The sequence below is a fragment of the Aptenodytes forsteri genome, unplaced genomic scaffold (genome assembly GCF_000699145.1).
Source record: "Aptenodytes forsteri isolate BGI_AS27 unplaced genomic scaffold, ASM69914v1 Scaffold121, whole genome shotgun sequence".
Classification (NCBI taxonomy): Eukaryota; Metazoa; Chordata; class Aves; order Sphenisciformes; family Spheniscidae; genus Aptenodytes; species Aptenodytes forsteri.
The window spans coordinates 990,071-1,017,210 of record NW_008796219.1 but is presented as its reverse complement, the minus strand read 5'-3'; the positions used below and the strand labels follow the sequence as shown (position 1 = coordinate 1,017,210).

Here is a 27,140-nt window from a genome sequence, read left to right as displayed (position 1 = left end):
GCCCCCTCCCAGCTTCTTGTGCACCTCCAGCCTTCTCAGTCGGTAGAGCATGGGAAGCTGAAAAGTCCTTGGCTAGTGTGAGCACTACCTAGCAACAACTAAAACATCGGTGTGTTATCAACATTATTCTCATCCTAAATCCAAACCACAGCACTGTACCAGCTACTAGGAAGAAAATTAACTCTATCCCAGCCGAAACCAGGACAATCTGCTGGAGAGGTGCCAGTTGGAAAAGTGATAATAATCAAGAATTTTAAAAACAAGAATTAAAAAAATCAATTATTTTTACAATTTTTAAATGTAATTAATTAAGTGATAATGTTAATTTAGCCTAATGAAGAGGAGACTCAGGCAGGGTCATGACGTATATCAGCCTTATACGTAAAAGGACACTGCAAAAGGGAAGTACCTGGTGGCTGAGACAAGAAGTAACAGACTAACAATTACAGCAAGGATGACGTTAGGTTGGGTATTTGGAAAAACTTAATAAAGGTCATGAAGCATTTGAGCAGATCAGCTAGTGAATTTGTAGTCTTTGGCTTTTAATGTCTGTAAGAGTAGATTACAAATGTGTTGGGAACAACAGACATGCAGCTGACCCTGCCAGTGGGAAGCTGGATGGACTAAACTGACTTCTTGCCTTCTGTGATTCTTTGATATCCTTAAATGCTTTAATTAATTACAGACTACGTTAGGCAGAAACAGGCATATCTTTTTAATGTGGTAGCTGTTCTCTTTCCTTTGTTTGAAGGTTGAATGTGCTGCTTATAATCCTGAACCGTACCTCTCTGGTGAAACAGAGTCAGATTCCTGTGCCATGGAACATGGTTTTCTTTGGGTAAGCATAATCTTTAAAAGCTAAAAAGTGGGTTGTTTCCTGTTTCTCTGCACTATTTTTTGTGACTCTCAGCAACATACGGAAATAAATTTTGGGTTGTTTTCTTCTCTTTTTTGTTTGTTTTGAGATGGACTTCTATAAAGGATAGCTAATAATTTTGTCCGTGTGATCTCGCTGTTCTCTGTAGGGTGTCGCTTACGTGTGTGTGGTTTGTTAGTGTGGCACAGAACGAATTCCAAAGTGCTGAGCACATTCAGAAGTGACTTATGTGCTAATTTATAATGAGGGCTGCTAAAACCTGTATGAACTCACACTGTCCTATTGTCTGTTTCCATATTTTAAAAATGTTTTAGCCATAAATAATCTGTTTAAGTCTGTACATAGGGGGAAAAAAAAAACTATTCTGGCATGTTTTTATGACCTCAAATATGCAGATATTCCAGCAGACAAAGTGAGATAGCCAATACTTTTTAAAAAAAAAAAGCACTAATGATTTCACTAGCTTTTCTTGTTACTACAGTACTGAAATTTTAAGGGAACCCTTGTGAATCAAAAGTAGAAGTTAGAAATAGCTTTTTCAGTGGTCTTTTTCAAGATGATCCGTACAATTTCTTTTTGTCTTTGCTATTTCTAAACAGTCATCACAGATATATGCCAATAAAATCTTTCTACTGCCACAAAATGTTCTTTCTTTCACTTTGCTGTTTTTTCATTTCATATAAACATAAAGATTACTATATAAAAACACTGCTGCTTGGGCAGACTTTTTTTTTTCAGTCTTTCCAGATCCCTAAAATGTACAGATTTGTGGATATATTGATGATACTTAGTTCTGGATCAGGGAGAAGTTTAGGATCCTGTATCAGCAAGTTTACGAAAGGGATTATATTAATAATCCCTCTTTCTGTTGGGTCAGAGCATTTATTTGTAGACCTGTTACTGTGCAAAGGACAGGCCTCAGCTATATTATCTGTTTTAAGAGAATCTGAGGTAACTTGGAACACCAGTTATTAAAATAATATATTACACAGGTACTTACTGTAATTGCATTACATTATGTATATACATATGAGTCAGATGTGAGAATAGGCCATAATATTCCTACTTTCAAAAAAGAAAGGACTGTTTTTGTGAGTATACAGGGCAATTTTGTGTCTATAATGTTTTGAAATCTCTTGTATTTGTGCTGAATTATTTTCTCATTTATGTCTTAATGCATGAAAACTCATATTCATGCATATAACTTGAGATGCACTCTTTAATTAATATTCCAGTCATTCCTTCTTGTTAATGCTCATCTTCCTGGAGACAGGTATCAGTCTCGGTCTTTTTTTTTTTTCTTTCCTCTTTCCAATTCAGATTGGCAGTTGTACTAATCAGATGGGCCAGATTGCAATAGTCTCATTTCAAAGCTCCAGCCCCAAGGTTATTGAGTGCTTCAATGTGGAATCACGGATTCTCTGCATGGTCTACATACCAGAGGAGGAGAAACTGAAAGAGCAAAATAAGGCTCTCGACTCTGAAAACGTTCTTGCAAAAGCGTCTAATGTGCCTACTATTTGCCTCGGCATGGAAGAAGGAAGGTGATTCTCAGTTTTAGTGTATTGTGTATGATTTATTCATTAGGTTTACTATTCTATAGCAAAATTATGTGAGATACTTCCAAGAAAATGTTCTCTTTTTAAAAAAGTATCCATGTGATATCCCAGTGACCTCAACTTATCCTTTCCACCTAAATCAAGGAAAAAATACACTCTACGTGATTTTAAAATACACTATGTAGTATTCGAAATTAAAACAATGCGTATCTTTGACAGAGGATTAATTCATCATACATCATGTCTGAAAAATACAAATATTATTTTTGTAATGGTACAATATAACCAAAATATAAATATTACTTTTGTAATGTTACAACATAATCTTTAGGTATTGGAAAATTTTCAGAATGACAAAGTCTTAATGAGGAACCCATTAACCTTCTACACTGTGATATTGTGCAGGATTTGTCATGCGAATAAATAATATTGCTGTTTACTATCGACATGAATTATTTTCCTCTGTTTGAACTGATGACCTTACTGAGTCATCACTTGATTTAGATTGAAGAACAAAGCTACGTTTTCTAAACGTACAGGTCAGTAAGCAAACAGATCCTGTTATAGCTAGTGAGGACATAAGTATGTAACTACATGTGATTTTTGAAGGTGTTTCTAACCGTTACAAATGAAGGAGAACAAAATTCTCCAGGGAAGATGCCATGTTTCCAGAAATTCCAACATCTAATTGTACTGATTGTCTTTGCTTGTGAAGTGCAATTAATTCCAGATTTAACTATACAATATTCCTAACATACCCATGATAATAATCTATAGGAATGGTGGGAATTTTAAGTGTAATTGATGTCTGGTAGTGAGGTTTTTCTTCTCTTTTCCCTAGTTCTCCAGGTAACACTTAATTTTTTTTTTTTTTTTTTAAACTAATAGAAAGTTTTGGATAAACTCAAATAAGGACTTCGAGCAGAATTTTTATTATGTGTCTTTGTTGAATAAATGTTTCTCCAGACAAATAATATGAAAAGTGTTGTCATATGTCAATGTTAAGTAATTGCAAATTGTCTACATAGACATTTTGGGGGGTCAAGATACTCCTTTCCATACTCATCTTCCTATGAATGGAAGGAGAAAATCTTTTTCTTTCCCCAGTATTTTATTCTAAACCACTTTTGTGCATATTCTAATAAGAACTAAATAAAACATAAAATCACAGGTTTATTTTTTTCTTACTTCTTTTTATAGCATTTCTATTTACAAAAGTTGCCAAGGCTCAAAGAAAATTCGACTTCAACACTTTTTCACTCCTGAAAAATCAACTGTTATGAGTTTAACATATATGTCTCAATACTTGTTTGCTGGCTTGGTAAATGGAAACATCTCAGTCTACACAAAAGCAGAAGGTAATGTAGTGATACGATTTGATAACATCCTGAGGAACTTGCATGTCAGTATATTTTGGCAGAAGTAGTTTTCCACTATTATATTTTCCAGAAATTCTCTGTAAAACTGCTGAACTAAGGTTAGTGCAGTTTTCAGTACTTCTGAAAAGACTTGTTTTCCCTTTTTGAAGGATAGTAGAAACTTTGATACTGTTCCCAGTTTTACCATACGATACATATGAAAACTGATTTGTGCCCCGTAGCTTAAACCCTCAGGTCATCAGTGTTACAAGAGTCAAGAAATTTATGTGGTAACAGGCAGTATACGGTATTTATAGCACAATGTTAATTCCACTCAACTACCTAGTACTGGTGTTTATGGAAGACAAAAATTCCCTATTGGTAGAGATTCCTGTATATCTCATTTGAAATAACAACTCCATTTTTACTGTACAGATAGGAGAAGCCTTTTCTATGTGTGCGGCTCATGTATTTCACAGTAGGACTCCTTTTTCCATTAGCATCACAGTTGGTTGTTTTGTATCTAGCTAAGTAATTGGCTAAAATAATTTGAGTAAAGGAGAACCCCAGGTAATACTTCTGAACCAGAACTGTCTTCTCCAGAGCTGGTTCAGGTGCTTGTCTGTGTACTTCCAGTACATCTCACTAACTTTCCTGCAGTATTGCATACATATATAGTTAATTCAGTTCAAAATCAGCGAGGCTTTACTCAGAGGTTGAAACCTGAGTTTTTAAGTGAGGTGTTAGCACAGAGACACCTAACCTTGCAAAGTGCAGAGCCGGCAGAGATCTGGTGCGCCTTATTAGTGTGAGCTGCATAACGATGGTTGTCATACTTTTCTAATGAGGTGGGCCCTGTAAACACTGCAGTTGCATTTGTGTGGCACTATGTCTCGGCTACTAAATCCTGCCAGTCTCTAACTGAGGAGCCAAGCTCAGTATCTTGAATCTTGGAACAAATTATATGTCCAGTGTTAGATCATATAAAGACTTAGTTTGGGAGAGGTACAGGATGCAATATTTTCTTTCTTTTTCAAGCAACAAAGAATCTGAAAAAAGTGTTGGGAAAGAGATTTCCTTTCACCCGTTGTAATCTTCAACCCAGTGGGTTTCCTGTTGAGCTGTCATCTCTGATCTGAAGCCAGACATTGGATTTCAGTTCTCTTTAAAACTTTTTTTTTTTTACCACTGAATAGCAAATTTTTCTTTGTTTTGGGGGCACAGGAGTGAGGCCTCGATCCTAGTCTCATAACATCATTTTTGATGTTTCAGTTTCTTTATGTACCTGGGTGGCGTAGTAAAGTGAATCTGTTGCCTTCTCTGAAAGGGACTGGTGTATTTAAGCTGTTTTAAGACTGCAATTGCTGTCACTCAGCTTCTTCCAGAAAAGACCACTTCAAAAACACGAGTGGCATCCTTGGCAGTATAGGTAAGAAAGGATGCATGGGTTGCATATCTACAGAGGATGTTAAGGATGGGGCAGAGCTGTTAACCAGACTGAATTACGTTATGAGCTTGAGGTTATGTTGCATTGACCAGGATCATAGCGTTCCCTGTTTATCTTCCTCTGAAGACACCAGTTTTGTGCAGCTAGATATTCATAGAGCCTGTCGCAGTCTATTTCAGGATCGCTGAAGCTCCGAGATGGGAAATACGCATTCATATTTTTCTGACTCATCTTGTAGTCCCTTTCCTTACAGTTTGGTCTGTGTGTGTTATTTCAGTTCTCCATGCCTCATGAAAGTTGTGCAAATCAGCTGCTCCCATGTTAGTGTTCATATTCCTTATAGTTGGCTGCTGTGGTCATGTGAGGCAGTCAGCCCTGAAGGGGTGTTTTTATGAGCACTGACCTATTTTACCAAACAAAGGAATCCAAGGGGTGAAACGGGTGGGAGGGGGAATGCAGCCTCCGAAGAGCTTTGTGCAATTCATCAGGGTCACCTTCTGTTCTACAGACGGGGTTACTTTCCAGCCATGCACTTCAACTTGGGTTTTGGTCTATCAGCATAAAGGAGGTTAAGGAAAGATTTAAAAGTGAATGTGAAATATGGTCACTGCATTACAAGGCATCTTGATTTGAAGCCTGAGAAGGACAAATGCTATGGGATGCACAGGTAAAATGGTTGTGCAGCCTGTTGTGGGACTCCATGAATGAAAAGGGGTAATCTTTCATCTTCTAGGATGAAAATCCACCTCACAGTCTCTATTAGAGTTGTGATCCTTGTGTCTTCCTCTCTGGGCAGAAAGTGTAGTGGATCAGTTCAGTCACTGAAGCTCGATGCCTTTATGTATGTAGTGAAAGACCCACAACTTCTGTCATTCTGTTTTCCGTACCCAAATAGCTCTAATTTCTCCTGTTGTTTTCAGATGGCTCAATGCGTGTAAATATCCAGGCTTGTTTACAAACAGCAAGTGCTCTGTTCTGACTTTCTTCACAAGAGAACTTTGTCAGATTGACAGCATCCAGAGTGCTCTCTGGTTGCAGAAAGTCTTGTCTTGAAGTAATTTAAAATGGAAACTAAGAAGTATGTATAGTAAAACGAGGAACACGTGCCGTGTTAGTGAGAGAATTGAAGGTACACAGTGAGATTTCTTCCTTTATGGAGGTTAGTCATGTTTTACTGAGGCACCTCTGTATCTGTGTATTTTCACTTCTGAGTTAAAAAGTACTGAAGCCTGAATGTATTAGAACATAAATTAAAAGCAAAGTCAATGACACACTGATATCATATTAAATCTACTCGGTTCTTAAATGTGAGCTAACATGGTGATCTGTGAAAATGTCACAGAAAGACTAGGATGTAGGTCAGCTAATATGTTAATCCTAAAAATAGGAGCCCTGATAATTATCCTCAATAATCCATAATTTTCTGTGGATGAGAAGACTAATTTGGGGAATTGTGAAACAGCTAATGCATTAAATGCTGTTATGTATAGGAATGGTATGGTAGTGATGCAGATTGTAAAGTTTCTGACACCTTGTGTGTTGGGAACTTGTTTACAGCGCTATTAACTTTTACACAGTCATCAGTCTGAAATATTGTATATTTAGTGTTTGCCTCAGGCTGACTTATTAGGAATATTTCCAGGCAAAACACTTCTAGATGAGGTTAAGGAAAAAGTACATTGTATTGTCTTTGTTTAAAAAACATAACAAAACCCCTTTGTGATATGATTGCAGACAGCCCAGCAGATGTGTTTTCTGAGTGATGTAATAGCAAAAAAGGTCAGTGCGTGTTTGACTTCCATTCACAAAAGTATCTTAGGAAAGGGAAATCACAATCTTTATATAATACAGGTGTATTGTTCCTGATATACTGTAGTCAGTTCCAGCTACTTCCTTTCTTCTAGACATTGATATACATTTCCTTTCCATAAAGTCCTGTAAAGAGTATGGAGAGAAACAGGAAAAAGAAAATAAAAACTCAGAATGGTTGTGGCAAAGAGTAGAATTAATATATTAGTAGTTTCAGAAAGTGTTTGGTTAAGATGAGAGAATAGGTGCACAAAAAAGACGTGCTGCTTTGATTGCAGTGGCTATCCTTTCAGCACGTTTGGTATGTATAGCCCCCCACTGTGTGTACAGCACCCACAGCGAGCCCTTGCACACTCACCCCTAGAATTAAATTCACAGTGCTCGGCATGCTCAGCAATCCTTCCTCTCTGCTCAGTGCTGGTGAGGCCACACTTGGAGTGGTGGGTCCAGTTTCTGGGCTCCCCAGTACAAGAGAAACACGGACATACTGGACAGAGTCCAGCACAGGGCCGTTAGATGATGAAGGGACAGGAGCATCTCTCCTATGAGGATAGGCTGAGAGAGCTGGGACTGTTCAGCCTAGGGAAGAGAAGGCTCAGGGGAGTCTACTTACAGACTTATATGTCTATAAGTACTTGAAGGGAGGGTGGAAAGAGGATGGAGCCAGGCTCTTTTCAGTGGTGCCCAGTGACAGGACCAGAGGCAATGGGCACAAACTGAAACACAGGAGGTTCCCTCTGAACGTCAGGAAACACTTTTTTACAGTGAGGCTGACTGAGCACTGGCACAGGTTGCCCAGAGAGGTTGGAGAGTCTCCATCCTTGGAGATATTCAGAAGCTATCTGGACACGGTCCTGGGCAGCCAGCACTAGGTGACTCTGCTTGAGCAGAGGGCTTGGACCAGATGACCTCTAGAGGTCCCTTCCAACCTCAACCATTCTGTGACTCTATGAGTAGAGAAATGTCCAAACAAACCAGTAAGAAATTGAAACAAGGCATTTCTTAATGTCATCCTACCTCCAGGTGCCGCTGAGCTAGAGAAGTGCCACTTGTGATTCACAGTGCAGAGCTTGCACCTATGATCAGTTTTTTAAGCTGAGAATGACATGCCTCTTTTTTTTCTTTTTTTTTTTTTTTTTTTTTTTTTAAAACAGGATAGGAGAAACAGGACATGTAATTTCTCATATAGTATCCTCACAGCTAAGGCACTAGGCTCTCAGCTGAAGAGATCTCTATTCTTTCAAATGATTATTTAATACATAAACTTTTGTTCTGTTGCCTCTCACCCATTTTTTAACTCTTCTTTTCAAGAGTGGCTCAGCTTTAACAGGAAGAAAGGATTGGGAATGCTGCCATTGCCACTCCGAGTGGCCCTCACCTTGGTGGCTAGAGGTCTCTTCTGGAAGCCTGAAGATACTGATGTGAATCTTCTTTTGCCATAGAGAAAACTGACCCCACACACCCATAAGAGGAAGCCTCTTGCATGTTTTAATGAAAGCTGTATTTTCTAGTAGATTTTTGCAGAGCCTGTTCCTGTAGGTGTGCGCTGCTAGGTTCTGGCCCTGAGGTTTACGAAAGGAAGAAAAGATCAACTTCGAGAATTGCAATTGAATGTGAAACAAGAACAACAGCTGAGGCAATTCTGGCCATGTACAGAACAGAAGTTTACATTCTTCAGAGAGACTTCTCTGGTAAAAACTTAGGCAGCTCTGAAGGTGGTCAGGAGTTTTGATGACTTACCTGTCCAAAGAGGCCTTATGACACTAATCAGTGATCATTTTCAGAGGACTAATATCAAGGAAAAGGACCAAAACTGAAAGGAAATATAAGAGTAAGGGGAAACAGTTATAACAGTGAAGGGGTAGCAGGTCAGCTCATTAGCAAGATATCTTGATCAATTTGGCAAGACAATTGTCTACTTTGACAAATGCAGGAAAGGAGGAATATGTTGAATGTAAAGCACTGATGTTGAACTTCAGAGCTTGGGTGGATCCACGCACTGCTCCAGCATGTCTGAAGAGTGCGGTTCTGACATGTGATAGCCACTTAAAGTAGACATGGTGAGAGGTATTGCTATGAAAAGTAAGGAATGGTATTAAGCTGTTACAGAGGCGACTAGAGCAGTGATACTGAAAAAGAAACCTATTGTCTTGACTATGTTATCACTGTTAGCAGTATCACCTAATACTTGTTACCAGAAATATGTTGACATTTCTATAAGTCTTATTTGCATATCTCATGCTGGGACTTCCAGCACCACCCCTCTCTACAATTTTAGGTAGAGCTCTGTCAGCTATTTAGCATGAAGAATTTGTTGCATGTGTGGGAAAAAATGACTATATACATGTGTAGCACAGGACATTTCCTAGTTACACCTTGTTTAGAAGAGCAGACCCGAGTGTCTCAGCTTATTTCCAGGTGATAAGAAATGTGCTAAACTTTTTACTTCTGTAGCTACCATTTTACTCCTCAACAGTGCTGGTTTATGTACCATGTGATGGAAAAAATGTTTGTGCTCCATTGCACAAATTGACCAACAACTGCTGTTCCCAGGGCTGTGTTGGCTGCTCTGTTGAAATCATCAATAGTGCTGCTAAGCAAGAGAGGAAGCTACCAACAAAAAGCATGTTCAGTTCAGCTCGACTGAAAGCGTAAAGGAAGGGAAAACTACTACAAACTTTAAAAAGACTGTCTGAAGAGATAAACTATATTCTATTACGTTCATATTCTCATGTGAAGACTTGAGAGAACCCACAAATTATAACTATAAAATACTAAATATTAATAAATTATTTATAAATGAATAATAAGAAAATTATTTTTATAAATTATTGTAAAATAATATTACTTTCCTTCATTGGTTTTTATGGAAACAAACCGCAGAAAGATAAACTAGCCAACATTCTGTTCTATAAAATGAACATTGTTTTAAAACTTTTCCTATGTGATTAAATTTGGCTGAATAGAAGGATAACTGATATTCTAAAATTCATAAAAATCATGAGACTAATAACAAAATGCACTAGTGGAAATAATGTCCTTATGCATTAAAGTCTTAGAAATATTTTATGAGCATAAGATATCTTACTTTGATGCAGCTAAACAGCCTGATACAAGCATGGGTGTATAAACTATGGCACGTAGCTATTGGAGAAATATAACTTACAGAGGGTATTACAAATAGTGGCATAACACAGATCTATTAGTGCATAGACACAGTAGTGCTTAAAAACTGTGTTCTCATGTTTTAAATATTCATCTAATATGCAAATATCAGAAGTTATGACATCTTATTTCTAGAAGCCCCTAGATTTGTTTTTATATTTGACACTGTTCTCAGATTTTGTAGATGCATCTCATTCCTGCAAATAGCTGTACCTGCAATTCATATAGATGCCTATATTCTATTACAGTAATGTTATAGAGACTGCCAGAGACTGTCATGTCTTGTGTACTAGGCATTTGGTGTATCTATAGTAAGAGTCTGTACCTGCTTTGATGTGGTCAGTTTAAGACCCGAGTCAGCTAAAACTTGCCAATACAGTAATCTTTGTGTTGTTAATACTTGTATGGACTTTTCTCCCAAAGCAGAAGGAAAACCCCTATCTCTTCTCCCACTGTTTCCTTCCTGTTTCCACAGGTGTCAGGCTTCAATCTGGTATTTGCTCAGGGTGCAGATAACTGATTTTTCCGCATACAGACTAGCCTCTGGTTATAGGATATATGTACTGCATATTGCATCTCGTTCGGTATCTATATACTTACCTCATAGGTAGAAGAGTTTATTGTCTGTGGCTTTTCAGCATTCTAGAGACAACGATGACCATAAAAACTTCCTAAAACTAAACCAATGCTTATTTAGAGAACAGAAACAAGGCATCGATTGAACACAATTTTAAGACAAGCTTCACTTCTGTGGGCACTCCTGTAGGTATTCTCCAGCCAGATCTCTGGGAGCTGCATTATATACATCTCCATTGCTTATTTTTCTTTTGCTCAATTCCTGCTTTTCAGAAAATAGTTTGCTGGGCTCCTTGGACTGGCTTTTTCCTGTTGTATGCCTTGAGATTTTGTTAGCAAAAGCTTTATCTCAGCTAATATTTCTTGTTTATTTTCTTTTTTCTTAGGAAAAAGTCAATTTATTAGATCAGTAACTAACCGAGGATTTATAACACCAAACGAAGCCATTCCATACCTTTTGCAAGTGCTGTGCCTAATTTTAAATACGTGGATAGTGCCAGTTGTTGGACCTGCTTACATAAGTATGTGTTGAATCTGCAGGTGTTTACACAAGTAGAATAGAGATAATACTTCTTTTCACGTAGATTTTAGAAGCAATGAACTTTGGATCAGGCAGATAACATGAAATAGCCAACGTTAAACATGAAGTCTGTGCAGGCAGGTATTTAATAGGGTCTGTTGAGATCTGCAGAGAGAGTATTACATTTTCTTAAAACTGTGATTTTGACAGTCTTGAAACAGCTTGTGAACTAGACACAGACTTGCTAAGTAATTTTGGCGATGAGCAATAAAATTCTTGGTCAGCAAAATGAAGTCGTGATCTTGCTTTTAGTCAGCAGCCTGTGGTTAAAGCATTCACACAAGTATGTTGGATTATCAGGCTTAATCCCTTGCCTTGCTTGAGAGGATTTGTACCCATGCTTTCAACTCTCAAGAGATTTCCCTGGCTGCCACAAAGTAAGAGGAGAGAGTTGCACAGTGCTTAATTTCTCCTCCTGGTGCCATTCCACTTTGTATAATTATTAAGCATTCACTGAGGCAGGGAGCAGAACACAGCTGACCCATCGTTTAAATACTGCCCTAACTACCAGACTAGAGAGTCTCCTCCAGCCCTTTTTTCCCCCTCATCTGTCTCAGATGCTGTATCATCTGGAAGACAGCAATGTTTGCAGGAAGAAATAAAAAAGTACTGGAGAATAGCCATATCACATGGCTAGGTATCTGGGTAGAGTGATAGCGTTGGATTTTTCCTAGGCCGATATAGGAAGTGGGATTGCAGTTTCTTTACATGAAGTTACGGTAACATGAAAGATATCAGGTCTCTATCTCACCTTTTTCATATATCCAATCCCACTGAACTCTTAAAGCTAACTGGTTTGTTAAGTGCTGTGCTAACAGCACCAACAGAAAATGGGTTTGTGAGAACTGAGTTTTGATACACGTATTTGTTGAATCAGATATTCATAACACTGGTAGTATCCATAACATTGGTAATATTGAACTCACCTTCTTACCTTGCAGTAAGTTGTTTTAGAATTTTTATTTTGCAATCGACATCCACCTGACACCAGTACTAATTTTCCTTTTCACTCGAAACTATTACGAATGCAACATAATAATTTTAATGAGACTTGGTAAAAATTAATAATATGGCTTAATGCTTAGCCATCTGAGGAGTTGCATGGAAGTTGAGGGCATAAAGATCCAGATTTTTAAAAAAAAATTTAGATGCTTGAAATGAAATTTAAGCAACATTTAAATCCGAGTCCACAGCTGAGATCCTGAAAATCCCTATTCACCTGTCACTTCAGTATCAGCTATGCTTTATATATAGATCAATGTATAGCTTGAATGTATTTAAGAGAAGGAGCTGATGAGTTCAGTGAATGGTTTTGTCTGTACATTAATGTGTTGTTCAGTGTGAAAATATAACTGCAGAAAGAAAGATAGCTTCTTGCTCAGCATATCTGCTCTTTGCCCAAATTCACAGTCTTTATCCTTCAGAAGAGACAGTAAGAATATACTAGAATTATGCTGGTTTTATCCCTAAAAAGGAAACACGAGGGTGCTAATTACTGGATGCTGTTATGACTTCTGCAGTCAGCATAACTTACGCAACGGAAGTCAGGATACGCACGTGCATGCAGCTCCGCTCTCTGAAGGCTTTGCACTGAACTGCCTACAGTGGGTAAAGCACTCACAGGGTATGGGCAGCCTCCACTTAAGAATTTAATTTGAGGACAATGTGGTTGCTAGCAAATGAAAACTTTTCCAGAAGTTTCTTTATTACTAATGGTACATATGAGTCACGAAGAACACAGAGTGACTTTGACATCGCTGGGAGAGTTTACAGGCTAATAACTGGAAACACTCTTCTTACTTGCAAACTAAAATCATGAAGATTATTTTGACGGCCTGAAACTACATGTCCTTTTTACAAAGATGCTTTCGGAAGAGAGACACATCCTGAGAATGACTCAGCGAAGGTTGTATCACGCAGATGGCAGAAGCAATGAGAAGTACTCCAGAGCTGAGGCTTCTCATTATTGTTGTTGCTGCTGTTACTGTGAAGCAGGAAATATCGTACTCCTTTACCTAAGCAGATAATAAAAGATGCACTTGTTATCAGGGGAAAAAGAAAAAAAGTTGTACTTATGTGCTTGCCTAAAGATGCGTTTACCTTGGTCTCATCAATCAAAATTTAAGTGGTTACTGAGTTGAAACCAGTGTCAGTAAAGTGGACAACTTTTCTGCAGCTTCTGCAGGAAGAAGGCTTTACAGTGAGGAAATGGGGCCTTTTTGACATATTTTATCTCAATGTAAAAACAGATACTTTAACAGATTTTGATATTATTACTAAGGCATAATGGATAGAAATGCGGTCTTTGAGACTTTATGTTCAATGAGTGCTTACAATAGAAATAAACTAATATAAAAGTATTAAAATGATTATTGACATATTTAGTATGTCAAATTGTATATATAAAAGACACAGCTACAACTATTTCAAGAAGCCCATGTTGCTAGCTCTTAAATTTGGAGAGACATAATCTGCTAATCCTTGTTTCAAAGAGATGGCAAGTGAGAGTAACCAGAGTGGTAAGTGGCGGCATGCAGTTTTTATCAGAAGGTCTCTGAATAATTCATTGTGCCACATACACATGCATAATGTAATTTGGATCTGCTAAATGCAGTCCACAGAAAACACTGTGGATTATAGTTGGGGGAAAAAATAGGAAAAGTGAAGATATGTCACAAAATTAAGTTTTAATTTCTTTTTTTAAAAAAAATTCCTTCTTAAATGAAGCATGTAGTAGCAGGAAGTCCATTCCATCAACGTGCTTTTAGAGAGTCATCTGAGCTCATTAGAACCTACAGTAAAAATCTTGCTGACTACTTTTCACATGAAAGATTCTGTCCTAGCCGGAAGTTGATTCATCTTGAAATAGGTCTGTTGTGAGCTCCTTCTGAGTTGGAGAAAATTATATCAGCCATGGCTTTCTGACTGTGTTTCCTCTGGAAAGGAAAGTAGTTGTATCAGAACAGCAACGTGGGATTCCTTGTTTATCAATTAATCCAGATAAAATTTGTACAGTTAACAAATATATGAGTGTTTGGTTTTGGTTTTTCCCCTTAATGTTGTATTACCCTTACAAATTTACTCTGGAAGCTAAAATTAAACATACATAAATCACAGTGTAGCTTGAAGTGGCAACTTGCAGAGATTCGAGCAGTAGGCTTGAGAGATAGTGTTTTCAAAACTTTTAAAATTAAGATTACCATTTTGTTGTGTATAACCTTTCTTCTTTTTTATTGAAGATGGGACGTGGAACACGGAACCTCAGAAGATAGTTAAACTGGGGGTTCTGCCTGTTAGAAGTCTGCTTGTGATGGAGGACACCGTTTGGGCTGCATGTGGTGGACAAATTTTTATAATCAGCACTGTGACACATTCCATAGAGGTAAACACTTTTAAAAGCATTGCTCACCTGCTATGCTACAGGGTATAAGTGGTGAAATTTTAAACATTCAAATCTGTTTAAGGAGCCGTGAAGCTTTGGATACGCCACAAATCCTTTCACCATTCAGGAAGCTTTTCATGAAATATAGTTTCAGTTCTGTTAAATCCCACTCCCTGCAGTTTGAAATTCTGCCGTGACATTCTCTGCTGATGTCTCATTAGACCTAGGTTTGCTTCCATTTTCCCCCAGGTTTCCATAAGGTGCTTGGAACTCATGGAGTATTCGGGGCAAGAGTTTGCTTAAAAATGAGATCTGAGGAAAGGCAGCAAAGAAGTGGGTGCCTATAGGAATTGCCTGTTAATTCCAGAAGAAGGTTTAATTAAGAGATTGCCTCTACATAGTTAGATGTTACTTGCACCTTGTGATGATTTCATAGTGTATTTCTTCAGAGTTTTGCTTCTCAGTGGACTACAAAAATTTGCTTTGTGTAAGGACATTTTCTAATGAATAATCATACAAAAGTCAGCTTTTCTGGAAGGAGAGAAGAGTGTTAAGGATTCAAGCTCATATTTGTGACCACATTTCCCAGAAAGTGTTAAGCCCTTTTTCTGTCAAAATTGCAGCCTCCACCAAAAGAATGTCTCAGTGGTCTGAAGTTCAGAGGTGATGAAACGTTAGGAATTAAGCCTCTCCTTCAACCTACAATACAGTTACACTGAGTTGCATGATGTTTACAGCCATGAAGTTCTTTCAAACAGGAGTGGTGATGAGCTCACAGCCTCCTTCTGTGTGTGCTTTGTTGCTGCTTTTTTGTTTCATTGATGATCGTGTTGTCTCCCAACAATCGTCTATTTGGTACAATTGATTCTGTGAGTCATTGTCATGGGTTTACAGGGAAACAGCTAACATCCCGATTTCCTCTGTCTTTATCTGTGCTTTCTGGGTGATTTGTTTCGTCCAAGTAGATGCTTGGATCATATATTTTCCTACTTTGTTTTTCTTTAAGGCTTGTTTTGTTGATAGTTTGAATGGTATGATGAGGGAAAGATTTTGGAAGAGTGATTTGGATAGGTGCTTGAAATGGACTTTTGTTAGCTTCACTGGGGGCAGGGTAGCCTCTGGGGCACCTGGTTACTGTCCTACAGACTTCGATGATGAATCTCTCTGATTTTCACCAAGAAATACATAGCAACAGTAAGAGATCACAGCCAGATTGTTCCTGTGTGAGGTTGGTTACATACAGCCAGACCTCTGTAAATACCTTTGGCAATTTTGACCTAGTTCTGTCACAAAGCTCTTCCTAGATCAGGTGGTATGGCTGCAGCTTGGGCTATGCTGTGCTGTTTTGGCACAGGAGAACAAAACCAGAGTTGGACAAGCTTTGAGGATTAAAGAATGTATAAAGCTTACTCTATCAAAATACAGTATAGCATAATGGATTGCAGTATTGAAAACAGAAGTTCAGAGAGATAAAATAACAAATATTCTATCAATATCTCTCAGACAGAGTAGTTTCATTTTTCAGCTGTTACTACAAGTTTTCCTACAAAAGCGTCACAGGAGGTTTCTTTTCATTTCCAGAGCGCTTTGTAAACTAACCTGTCCATTGTATTCAGAGCTCATATTATTATAGATCCACTGACTTTTATAGCTATAATTAAAGTACAGGCAATGATTGCTGCAGCAAACACCACATAAGAAATGGTGCAACTGGAAATGGTGCGTATGGGTTGAATAATTTTTTCTCGACACAGATAATTTTATTCAAGAATTTGTTTATTTTTTGTATGACTGCCTGAGGGTCATCTTTTTTATTCCACACAAATATCCATACCATAGCATGTAATCTTCCTCATAGAATTTTCTGTTGCCTCTTTACTGGTCCTAAGACATATGCAAGTACTGATCTTGTTTTCATCATCTCACCAGACTAAACAGCTCACTAATGTTTTCGCTATTGCTGCCTGCTGAGTTACCTGACTTGTTTTGATAACTTCACTTTGGGAAATGTAAACCCAGGATCTGCTATGATGTGCATACCATGTTCATTGACAATATTGTTTCAATATTATACATGAGGCAATTTAGACTCTGTCCATAGGGAATATTTTAACAGTATCAGCAGCTGAATACATCTGAGCTACCTCTTCCTTACTGTGCAGAGCAGAAGCTTTGCTGTATGAGGGAAAACAGCAGCAAGGAAATGTTTGTTCTCCCTCTGTGCCCTGTCTTCTTGAGAGTTAGCAGTAATGATTTGACTCAAGATTTTTTGCATAATATTCATCTTTGCTCTATCAACAGGAATCCAGGTGTTGCACAAGGCTCAACTGTTATTCTTCCTTCTTTGCTGAACTCCTTTATATCTCCATATAATTCAAATTACAGCTGCGTGTTTGTTCACTGCTTTCTACTATCTTGCATACATATTATATGCTCTGTGTCATATACGTTACCTATAAAGTCACCTGACTAGTTTTTAAGGCCATATCTGTGCAAGCCTATGAGCATATTCAAGACCATTTTGTAAACTTTGTCCTTGTGAGGCACTCCCTGCTTCATAGGTACCTCATATTTAACTGTGCATTTGCGAAGTGCAAAGTACATTATACTTGAAAACAATCTCATTCCATGCCTCCTTGCTTTTCTAAGATTCTTATTTAAGTTTTTTTTTTTAACAACTATTAGTAAATGAGCAGGTTTGGCATCCTATATATTGGGTTTCGATGGTGTTCACTTTTTCTGCTTTTTTCCCCTCTGATATGGATAAGACTCTCAATTACTTGTTTTAATGATATGTTAGTGTAATAGAATGTTTTAGGAAATGTCTTTTATTGGCACAGAGCCCCAAACTGGCACAATGCCTCAAGCTCCTTGGCAAGGGACATGTGAGAAACACATCAATTGCTGTTATATATTAATTACATACTCTGATACTCTTTCAGTGAAGACAACATTTGTCCTTAGTCTCGATCCTAGATCTGACAGTTGTATTGCTGTCGGGTATAGACCTTGATCCCATAGTGGTCGCTGTGCCTGTAGACCCTTACTCTCTGTAAAGGCAGTATGCGTTTGCTTAAAAACAACAAAAAATGCCAGAGTATTTAACGGAATAAAGTCACCAATTTAATGGCATTCCATCCTGGTTTGTTTTGTCTTGTTTTTAAAACTTGGCTAACTATACACCAGTTACTCTGAAATGTTCAGCTGAATAAACAAAACAAATTAAAATCCCTATCCATGAGTGTATGTTGCCTGAGTACTGTAACTTCTTTAAAGTAGTAAAAGTCATTTGTTTTACCTCGTGGACAATGATGCCCATTATGCATCTCTCATGAAGCTTCAGAAATCGTGGTTCAGTTCTTGGCACAGCTGTTTGGTGCGAGCGAGCACCCCCTCAAAAGAAAGACTCCAGCTATGCCCTGCGCTGCTGAAACAATAGTGAGCTATGTCGGGCTGGGCAGGCAGGCTGTGGCATCCAGAATGTCTTCTGCAGCTCTCGTGTTGCTATAGAGTTTGAATGAGAGAGCCTGAGGGGAAAAAAACTGGGCTCTGAATACAGAGGAATGTAGGTATGAAAACTAAAGAGAAAAGTAAAATGGCGTTCAAGTTTTTTGATAACAAAGGGAATAAGACATTTTTGTCCCTTTGTATCTGTATTTCTTGTTATGAGAAGAAAAAAAATAATTGAAGAAAAAAGCCAGCTATTGGTTTTCAGATAGGCGTGTAATTGAAACAGATGTCAAAGCTATCCTCTATACAAAACCGCACGTAAAAGAATGTACAGGTTTAGGGTATGTTCCTGCTCCATGTTAGAAGACCCTTTGAATGAAAAGAATAGTTCTTTTTACATGCTTCTTGTGGTGTTGACTGTATTACCGTTTACTTTAAATGTGTCTATGTATTCAGCAGACAGCTGTAGGAAAGGCAGGACAGACTAAGTGGGAGTATAATGAGTTGGCTGGTAAAAATGGAATGTGACAAAAATGCATGTGCAAGTTGTTTACAGTGGCACCAACAGAATTGTCAGCTGCGGTCAGACCACTCCACAGAAAATTCATTTCTTAGGATCTGCTTCATTTTTCTTCTAATTTCAAACAGTGCAAGTTGCCGGTCAGGTTCACTTCAGCGGCCTTGGATCTGTCCCTGAGAAGTTTTAAAAGTCAGTTGGTCGTCAGTGTAGGGATGTATGAGTCTGTAACAGAAGTTACTCTTCTAAAATCCTTTTTGCAATGAAACATGCATGATGAGAATATCAGGAAATTTAGTCGTAAGAGCTGTTTCAGGCTTTGAAAGATGTTGTTCATGGATTAATTCTTCTGTTGAAGAAATCATATGATTTTCAAATTGTGTATATCATTTGGTAAAGAATGAATGGAGGTTACTTGAGGAAATACAATATAAATGAATATAAATGTGCCTGCCAGAGCTGCTTACCTTTCATTCTGCAGTGTTGTTATTCGAAGAGTCAAAAGATAATACAGTAACACTCAAAAACTGAACCACTGCCTAATAGCTGAAGAGAAACTTCTCTGTTCATCTACTAAAAACTGAACATTTGAAGAATAGTGTTAACAAATGAAAAGAAGAAAAAAAAAATCATTCCCCTTATTTTTAAACAGCCACTTTCTCAGTGGAAAGTACTAATTTATGGAGTAATAAAATATGAAAAGAAAATTAAGTGCCTACTAAGTATAATATCAAAAGTTACACTTTGTGAAAGCTTAAACTTCTGGTTTTTATCTCTGATCTTAGCCTGTTTGTTAAATTTAGATGGAGAATTTGAACAATATGTCTATAACCCTAATATATTCAAAACATAACTGTCTTAGGCTGAGAGCTTATCCTGAGAAACATGTAATTTAGATTTTGATGCAAAATGACCAAAATGTAACTCTTAATTGTAATGCATGGAAAATTTAAGTATACATTTACAAGGAGAAAGGGGGTACTTCTGCATTTTATCTGCAAATATAATTAAGAGTATATAATATGTAGTGTGAATATTAGAGCAGATATTTACTTCCATATCCCTCAGAGAGACATTTGTATCCAAGGAACAGTTTGTCATTTATTTAGCCAAGGAAGTTTTATGTTTATCAGAACAGCTCTCTGTATTTGATAATAGCTGCCACAACATTAAAAGGCTGTGGTTAACTTCAGAGACAGTGCACTTACAAGTCAAAACTGGAAAAAAAAAACCCTACTTTTTGTTAATGATTAAAGAACTTTGCTACAGCTTTATCTTGCACGTTAACAGGGGCATGTAGAGAGGTTTCAGCCCTCCTGGAGCCATGTAGAAGTTGTAACTGTGAAGGCACTAGATCAAGGAAAAAGGTCTATCCTCAAAGTCTTTTATTACTTATCTTCAGAAGGAGGATTTTGGCATTTCTAATGAGAAGCATCAATATTTTGAAGGACAGGAAAACAAAATAGCTAATACTTGTGAAATTCAGAAGTGTCTATGAGTCGAAAAGCAAGGCACAGTGTTAAGGCTTACATTGTTATGTACGTAGTTGAGCAAATAATTGTGTATTTATATTCATAAACACTCCACTTTCTAAAGATTACTTTTTCCTTGATTCTGTTATCCTTGTTCTGAAAAGACCCCCTAACAGAACAGAAGAAAAATATTTTTTGTTTTTTAAAGAGGAGTTCTGCTGTAGATAAAAGTAACGTTAGGAAAAAATCTGCCCACTCCCAGGAACCTCATCTGTGGTAGTTTTCCCAAAGGAGTATCACTAAAGAAATACAAAATCCTTTTAAGTCTGAGCTGTTACGGGCTTGCCAGCCCCTACCATGCAATATTTTAAATAAATACAATGTCTAAGTTACTGTGAAGTTACTCTGTCGTTAGGTAGAACTTTGGCTCAAGAGCTGAGAATCCTTCCATACTAATGGTGATGTATTTTCAAAAAAAAGTAACAGGAAAATTAGCACATCATATGCAGCAGTCAGAACATATCCTGAGCAAAGCAGAGGAAGCTAGCTTTGTCCTTGACATGGAGGACAAAAATACAGTGCCTACACTGAAGAGCTGATATGGAAGGTTGAATGATGTTGTTCAGTTGCATCTCCCCACAGAGTCCTTGTTTTTCTTACAGAGCCATTTTGAAGCCCATCAAGAGGAAGGGATGGTAATCTCTCACATGGCTGTTGCTGGAGTGGGGATCTGGATTGCCTTCACATCTGGATCTACGCTTCGCCTGTTCCACACTGAGACACTGAAACACCTCCAGGATATTAATATTGCCACACCTGTTCACAATATGTTGCCAGGTAGCTGAGTCACACTGTGCAATAACATTTTTGTTTTGTCTTTATCACTGTCGTTCTCCAGAGCGTTGTAGATTAGGCCAGAATCAGAAGGTCCATCTCGGACTTTGAGTCTGATAACTGTCTCGTGACTATTTGCTTTAGTAAATCACAGTCTGTCGCCTGCCCAGAAGAACAATGTGTGCAGCGAGCTGGTTGAGTAGCAGTTCTCCTCCTCAGAGGCTATAAATGTAATTATATAGATAAGCAGGTGGATTCTTCTGTTCAGTCTTTTTTTTTTTTTTTTTTGGTGACTGTGAAGCAGTAGGACAATGCAGTCTGCCATGGAAATGTGTTTGCTTTGCAGAGTTTAGCATTTGCTTCTGGAACTTAGTATAAAAGTACATGATGGAGTCAATTTGCCTAGGATCCAGACCAGAAAACCACTGGCTTAATTTTAGTTACATCAGTAGTCCCAGTGAACTCAGCTGAACAACTCACATGCTGCCATTTCAGAGTGTGCTCAGTGTTTTGCTGATTGGAGCTTTAATTTGTTGAATTAAAAGGTTAGTCTTATAAGTAAAGATGGAACCTGTGGTTGTTAGGATAAAGTTTAACAGATCTTGAAGTGTTTTAAGACAGAAGCTGTTCAATCATCCCCAAATCATCAGTGTCACAGACAGTTGAACTGGCCTGTATCAGTTTTGCAAGTGAGTGGCTAGGACCTCAGCTTCAGCAAGCACATCATGTGGGAGCTGTGGCAGTGCTAGGAGAAGAGACAGACAGAAAAGTGATACTGGCATGGCTGAGCACGAGGTGTCCATGAGAAGACAACCGTTCTTTCTGTCTCTCCCTGTTTATAGACTGCAGTAGACCCAGCTTCTGCGGTTTTTATAGGCAGTGTGTGCGCCAGCTTTTTTGCTTTGTTTCTAGCAGAAGCCAGTTCTTCCTGCACTGAGATTGTATTCTTACAAGGGTTAGGTATAAATCTTGCATCAAAAACATTTCACTTCTTCGGTCCCTGTCTTCTTATCATGTTTTCTTTCAGATGACGTTAGCTTTGCTGTAAAGCTCTATTTTAAATTGTGTCCATTTATATCATGTTCTAGACAGGGTGTTTTTACATGTGGTGTTTGACTGTAGCTCCAACACTGAACAGCAGCAAATTGCCTGCCTTTAAATAGGTCATTTGGTTGAATTCATCACAATTATGCAAAGAAATCAAGATCAGTCGTAAAAAGATTAACTTTTAATATGCTCTGCTGTTTATAGCAGGGGGAAAAAAGGGAAGTAGGGCCTCCCTTATATGTATTTTCTGCATATAAAAATCTTCAAAAATTTAGCTTTCGTGTTCATTGCCATGGTAATAAAACTGCTGATGTAACATACCATTTTTTTTGTAAAAGAGTTTTAGCTAATTATATCTCCTCAGTGTCATTCTTACCCATTTTAGTTCCTTTTTTTTTTTTTTGGTGTCTTTTCACAAAAAGCGCGCCAGTGAATGGAAATGGAAATTTATTTCAGGAGTAGAACATTATTACAGCAAATGTTCCAAGGGAGAATCTATTCTAAAAATGAAATTAATTTCAGTTATTTAGCAGCAGCTCTTGGGCCTGTTTATATGATCCCAATAATGCTGCAACAACAAAGGCTAAAAGACAGAGGAGTAGCAGCTTTACATAATAAAGCAGCAATAAGGACCTTTTGGAACTAAAAGCAGCCAAAGAATAAATCAAGCTCTGTGTAGTATATACTGAGATTAAAAAAGAAAAAAACAAAGTGAAACAGAAAAGGAGTGAAATAGCTGCATATTTACAAAATATGTTTTTGCCTTTACTGAGGATTTTAGGACTTTTAGTTTTAAAGGAAACAGCCCTGTTAAATTTCTGAAATCCAATAGGAGTTCCTTAATATGCAAAAGTAACAGATAAGTAAAAATTCAACTTGTATTGAAATGAAAGAGAAGAAATTGGTGTAAAAATATTTCTAAGAGTCTTGAGAGATTAAAAAGGCAAGATCTCGATATAACTTCAAAGAAGCTGGACTTCTTTTGCCAAGATTTTAGTAGGAACAACAATATATAATATTGGCCCGATAGGCTACCTGGAGATGTCATCTGTGTCTTCATTTAAAGTAATGTAGATGAGAGGAACATCACTCCATGCCATTAATGAAATTATTTTGTTGTTATACAGTAGAAGTGAAAGAAAAATTTACTGTCACTGTCAGGAATGGTTACCGTGAGTTACAGTGCTGTATTTAAAGGATAGCTGTAGTAACTGATTAAGATAGAGGAGTAGGGGGTTCTCATAACCTTAGTAACCAGTTCTCATAGCATTAGATTTTCCCAATTTTGTTCTTAGGAGAAGATGGCTTTAAATATCACTGCCTACTCTCCTTGTTGTAAAGGATGTGCCTCCTTTGCTTTGAGGAAGACAACCCTGCAGCACAGTGGGCCGGACAGGATCACAGAGGAATGAAGTGTAAGGGAAATGTCACAGGAGGCGATTGTCCTTACGATTCGGCAAAGTTCAGTAACGTGAAAAAGCAGACTGTGTCTGGCAGAATCTTTTCCCTGCTGGATGTAACTTTTTACTTACGAAGAATGGAGCTGGGAGGGCTCTTGCTTTCTGGAGTTGTGGGAAGTTTGTGTGTAGGAATGCAGGACTGGAAATTAAACTAGGGTCACAGAGGCAACCGTGGGATAGACATTTAGTCCAGAGTGGTCCACAGTACCTTTGTTTCATGTATCATCAAAAATACTTCCTAATAATATATAACAAGCTTGTGTTCTATAACAAAACGCCGAAAAAGCACAAATGCATATGAGAAAGGAAAAGAATGGTTGAGGGGAAGAGCATCATTATTGCTATAGGTCCAGGTAACTATTTATTTCACTATCTAGTAAACCACAGTACAGCTGGATTGCTTTTAAGTGGCCCAACCACAGCTCTGTTAGCTCAACAGAGGGCATACTGAGCAGCAGAAAAAATATCTATTAACATTTGAAGACAAATATACACACTTCACTAGTTCAATGTACTTAATTTGTAGAGCAAGTTTGTGCTTAGCGTTTGTGAGCTGTATTTGAAATCTCAGCAAAAGCAGCTTTTCACCAGCCTTTATCACAGCTCACACAAAAAAAAATACTGTACATGAGTAGACAGTCCACTTGTTTTTTCATAGTCACATTGAATGTTTCATTATTCAAGAACATCCTTAAACATGTTTTTCCTTTCAGCTGTAAAAGAGTTTGTCCTTTTAAAGAGGTTTTTGTGACCTTGATACATGTAATTTCATTGCTCATGTGGACGATGACACGTTACCTGTTTAACAAAGAGGTGATTTCTGCTTAAGTTGCTGTATTCTGTTTATATCCATATATCCTCTAATGGCATGTGTGTTTCCTGGAAACAGATGAGAAAAGCAAAGTAAAAAAATGGATCATTTCCTCTCTGCGGAAAACAAACTATACTTTGATGCTTACAGCTTTCTTTTGTTGCCACCCCACCAGGTTCCAGACCATAAAATGCAGTTGTTTTATGATTTTACTGCTGGGAAACAATAAAAAGATTGGGGAAAATTTTAGGTCAGCCCAATAGATCTGTATAGTGGGCTTATTTTTTATATAGTAAGAGCAGCATGTGTAAGAGGATATGCACCAGTACGCCCTTGCACCTACCCAGGGTTGACTTCAGAAGATCTGTGTGGGAACACCTGAGGATTTACCTGGGTCTGGTGGTTGTTGTAACTGAGACCTGAGAAAGGGGAACATAGAGCAGAACATAGGCAATAAAAACATTTGTCCATGCATAAGCTTAATTGCTGGCTTCAGTTCTTCGTGAAGTCAAGATCTTGGTCAGGTTATTTTACAGGTTTTAACAGTTCTGTCATTGCATTGGGACAGTGTGATCTAAAAGTTGTCATTTAAAAAGATAAGAGCATTTGATTGTTTTTGGCATTTATGTTTGTCATTTTCACTTCTTGTTAATTTCTATGCTTACTGCATAACATTCTGGAGAATTGGTTTTACCTTTTTTTTCTCTGAATTTGAAATATATCAAAATAAAAAGTAACAAAATAACAAAGAAAAGTATTATTTCAAACCGTGGCTAGCAGATAACAAATTAATATTTTAAGTTAATAATTGAATAGGTTTTTTACTTATACATAATATTTTTTGAGTTGTTATGTGCTATCTCAAAGTGTATTTTCAGATGCAGACGTTTCCTGCTTTTCCAAGATTTCAAAGCAAGCGGTTTTCCTTTTGACCTCACTATATATGGATGGTTCATGCTTAAGGTTGTGCTCAGTGTTTAAGATTCTAAGTTGCTGGCTGATAATTTGCTGTTTTCACCTGTGGAAATAGTAATGCATATTACCAGTTTTCACTGGTAAAAATTACTGGTTAGAAGTTGCTTCAAGGTTGGAGTGTGAAATCATGCATAGTAGTTTACATTTTAAATGCTTAGAAAGGCATTAAAGATCTATTGTTTAAAACTGTGAGCATCTTGCTTCTGCAAGGGGTTTGAGAGGGAAAAAGTACAATTGGAGTTTTTGATAATTTTAAAAGTTTAAAAATTGTACTTATGTATTTATGTTTGTACTTTGCAAAATGAGTTTTAAGTGAAATGGAGTGAGGTTAAGCTAACCTACAGTTAGTTACCTTGCACTTGCTGTGGCACCGGTTGTGGGAGAGGACTCGCATGTCATACATAACCTGAGCAAGCCTGAGCTCTAAATCACAGAATTCAAATACTGATTTTCGAAAACTCCAATACACAGAGGTGTTCGGGCATCACTGTTTGAACTTCTTTTGTGCTGAAGGAGCGCCTTTGTGTGCTTTGTTTTGGAAACTAAATTAATCCCATTAATATCTCAAAAAAACCAAAACAAAACAAAAAAACCCACACAAAAAATCCCCCCACCAAAACCAAACCAACCAACCAAAAAACCCCATCAAAAAAGCAAACTCCAAGCTTCAAAAGGTTTGTAATTTATCAATAGGCATAGACCACCCATGCTTATCTAGCTGAGGAGGGATGACGCAGTCCTACCAGCATAAACACCTACAGTTTATGGAAAACAACATCGGTGTCTCTGAAGGTCTGCCTGAGTAGACGGAGCCTCTTCAACTTACTCGTTCTTGTTACACCTGCCGAGGGTGACCTAATCATCGTGCCTTTAGGGTATTTTAGAATGTGGTTTTGGGTAGACAGAGCTGGGATTCCAGATCTGTCCCTGCAGCCTACGTGTGCCTTTTACAACACACCATTGCTGGGTTAATACTTTGGTTTTTTAATGTTCTGTGAGGAAAGACTTGAACTGTGGTCCACCTCCTGCTTTCCAGCTGAGTGCTTTGGGCTACAGTCAAGCTGCTCCTTCCCTGCTTTCCCAGTGGGTCTGTGATTCATACATCCTTGGATGTAAATTGGCTCAGCTTCAAGGGACGAGATGGAAAATGCATTCATTTGTGATACACCATAATTAAGGTCCTTTTCCAAAGTGTGGAACATGCAGGTTCATCCAAGTTATACCAGATGAGGAATCCAAATTCCCTACTTACTGATGAAGTGATTAACAACTTGAGAGCTATGATGAAGATAGGAATGACTGCTGTCTTGCATGTAAGGTTAATCATAAATCCAAGGACATGTAGGTTTTGAACCTGGGAGATTCCAGCAGTTTAAATGCTCCTCCACATAAACTTGGGCCATGGCAGAAGTTTGGGCAGGCAGTAGTTTCCATTTCTGAAACTTGGCAAGGCCATTTTGAAAATCCATCTAAACTGAATCAAACATATTTAGTAAGCATTGCAAGCAAAAACTACTTTGTTTTCATTAGAAAAATAGCAGTCCCATAAATAATATGTGGTAGAAAATCATAGAATCATAGAATAATTTTGATTGGAAGTTACTCTGGAGGTCAGGAGGTCAGATTGGAGGTTACTCTGCGCTGGGTCAAAAACTGGCTGGACGGCCGGGCCCAGAGAGTTGTGGTGAATGGAGTTACATCCAGTTGGCGGCCGGTCACGAGCGGTGTTCCCCAGGGCTCAGTACTGGGGCCGGTCTTGTTTAATATCTTTATCGATGATCTGGATGAGGGGATTGAGTGCACCCTCAGTAAGTTTGCAGA

At 37.9% G+C, this 27,140-nt stretch overlaps 1 protein-coding gene across 1 annotated transcript in view; it reads left to right on the top strand.

The window, feature by feature from the left end:
• Positions 1-27,140, top strand: part of ARHGEF10 (Rho guanine nucleotide exchange factor 10) — a 110,293-nt gene that overhangs the window by 77,733 nt on the left and 5,420 nt on the right. The window contains exons 22-26 of the mRNA XM_009288928.1: positions 752-838; positions 2,198-2,421; positions 3,637-3,794; positions 14,611-14,753; positions 20,855-21,029. Of these exons, the coding sequence (XP_009287203.1) occupies positions 752-838; positions 2,198-2,421; positions 3,637-3,794; positions 14,611-14,753; positions 20,855-21,029 (787 nt within the window). The remainder of the gene's footprint in view (positions 1-751; positions 839-2,197; positions 2,422-3,636; positions 3,795-14,610; positions 14,754-20,854; positions 21,030-27,140) is intronic.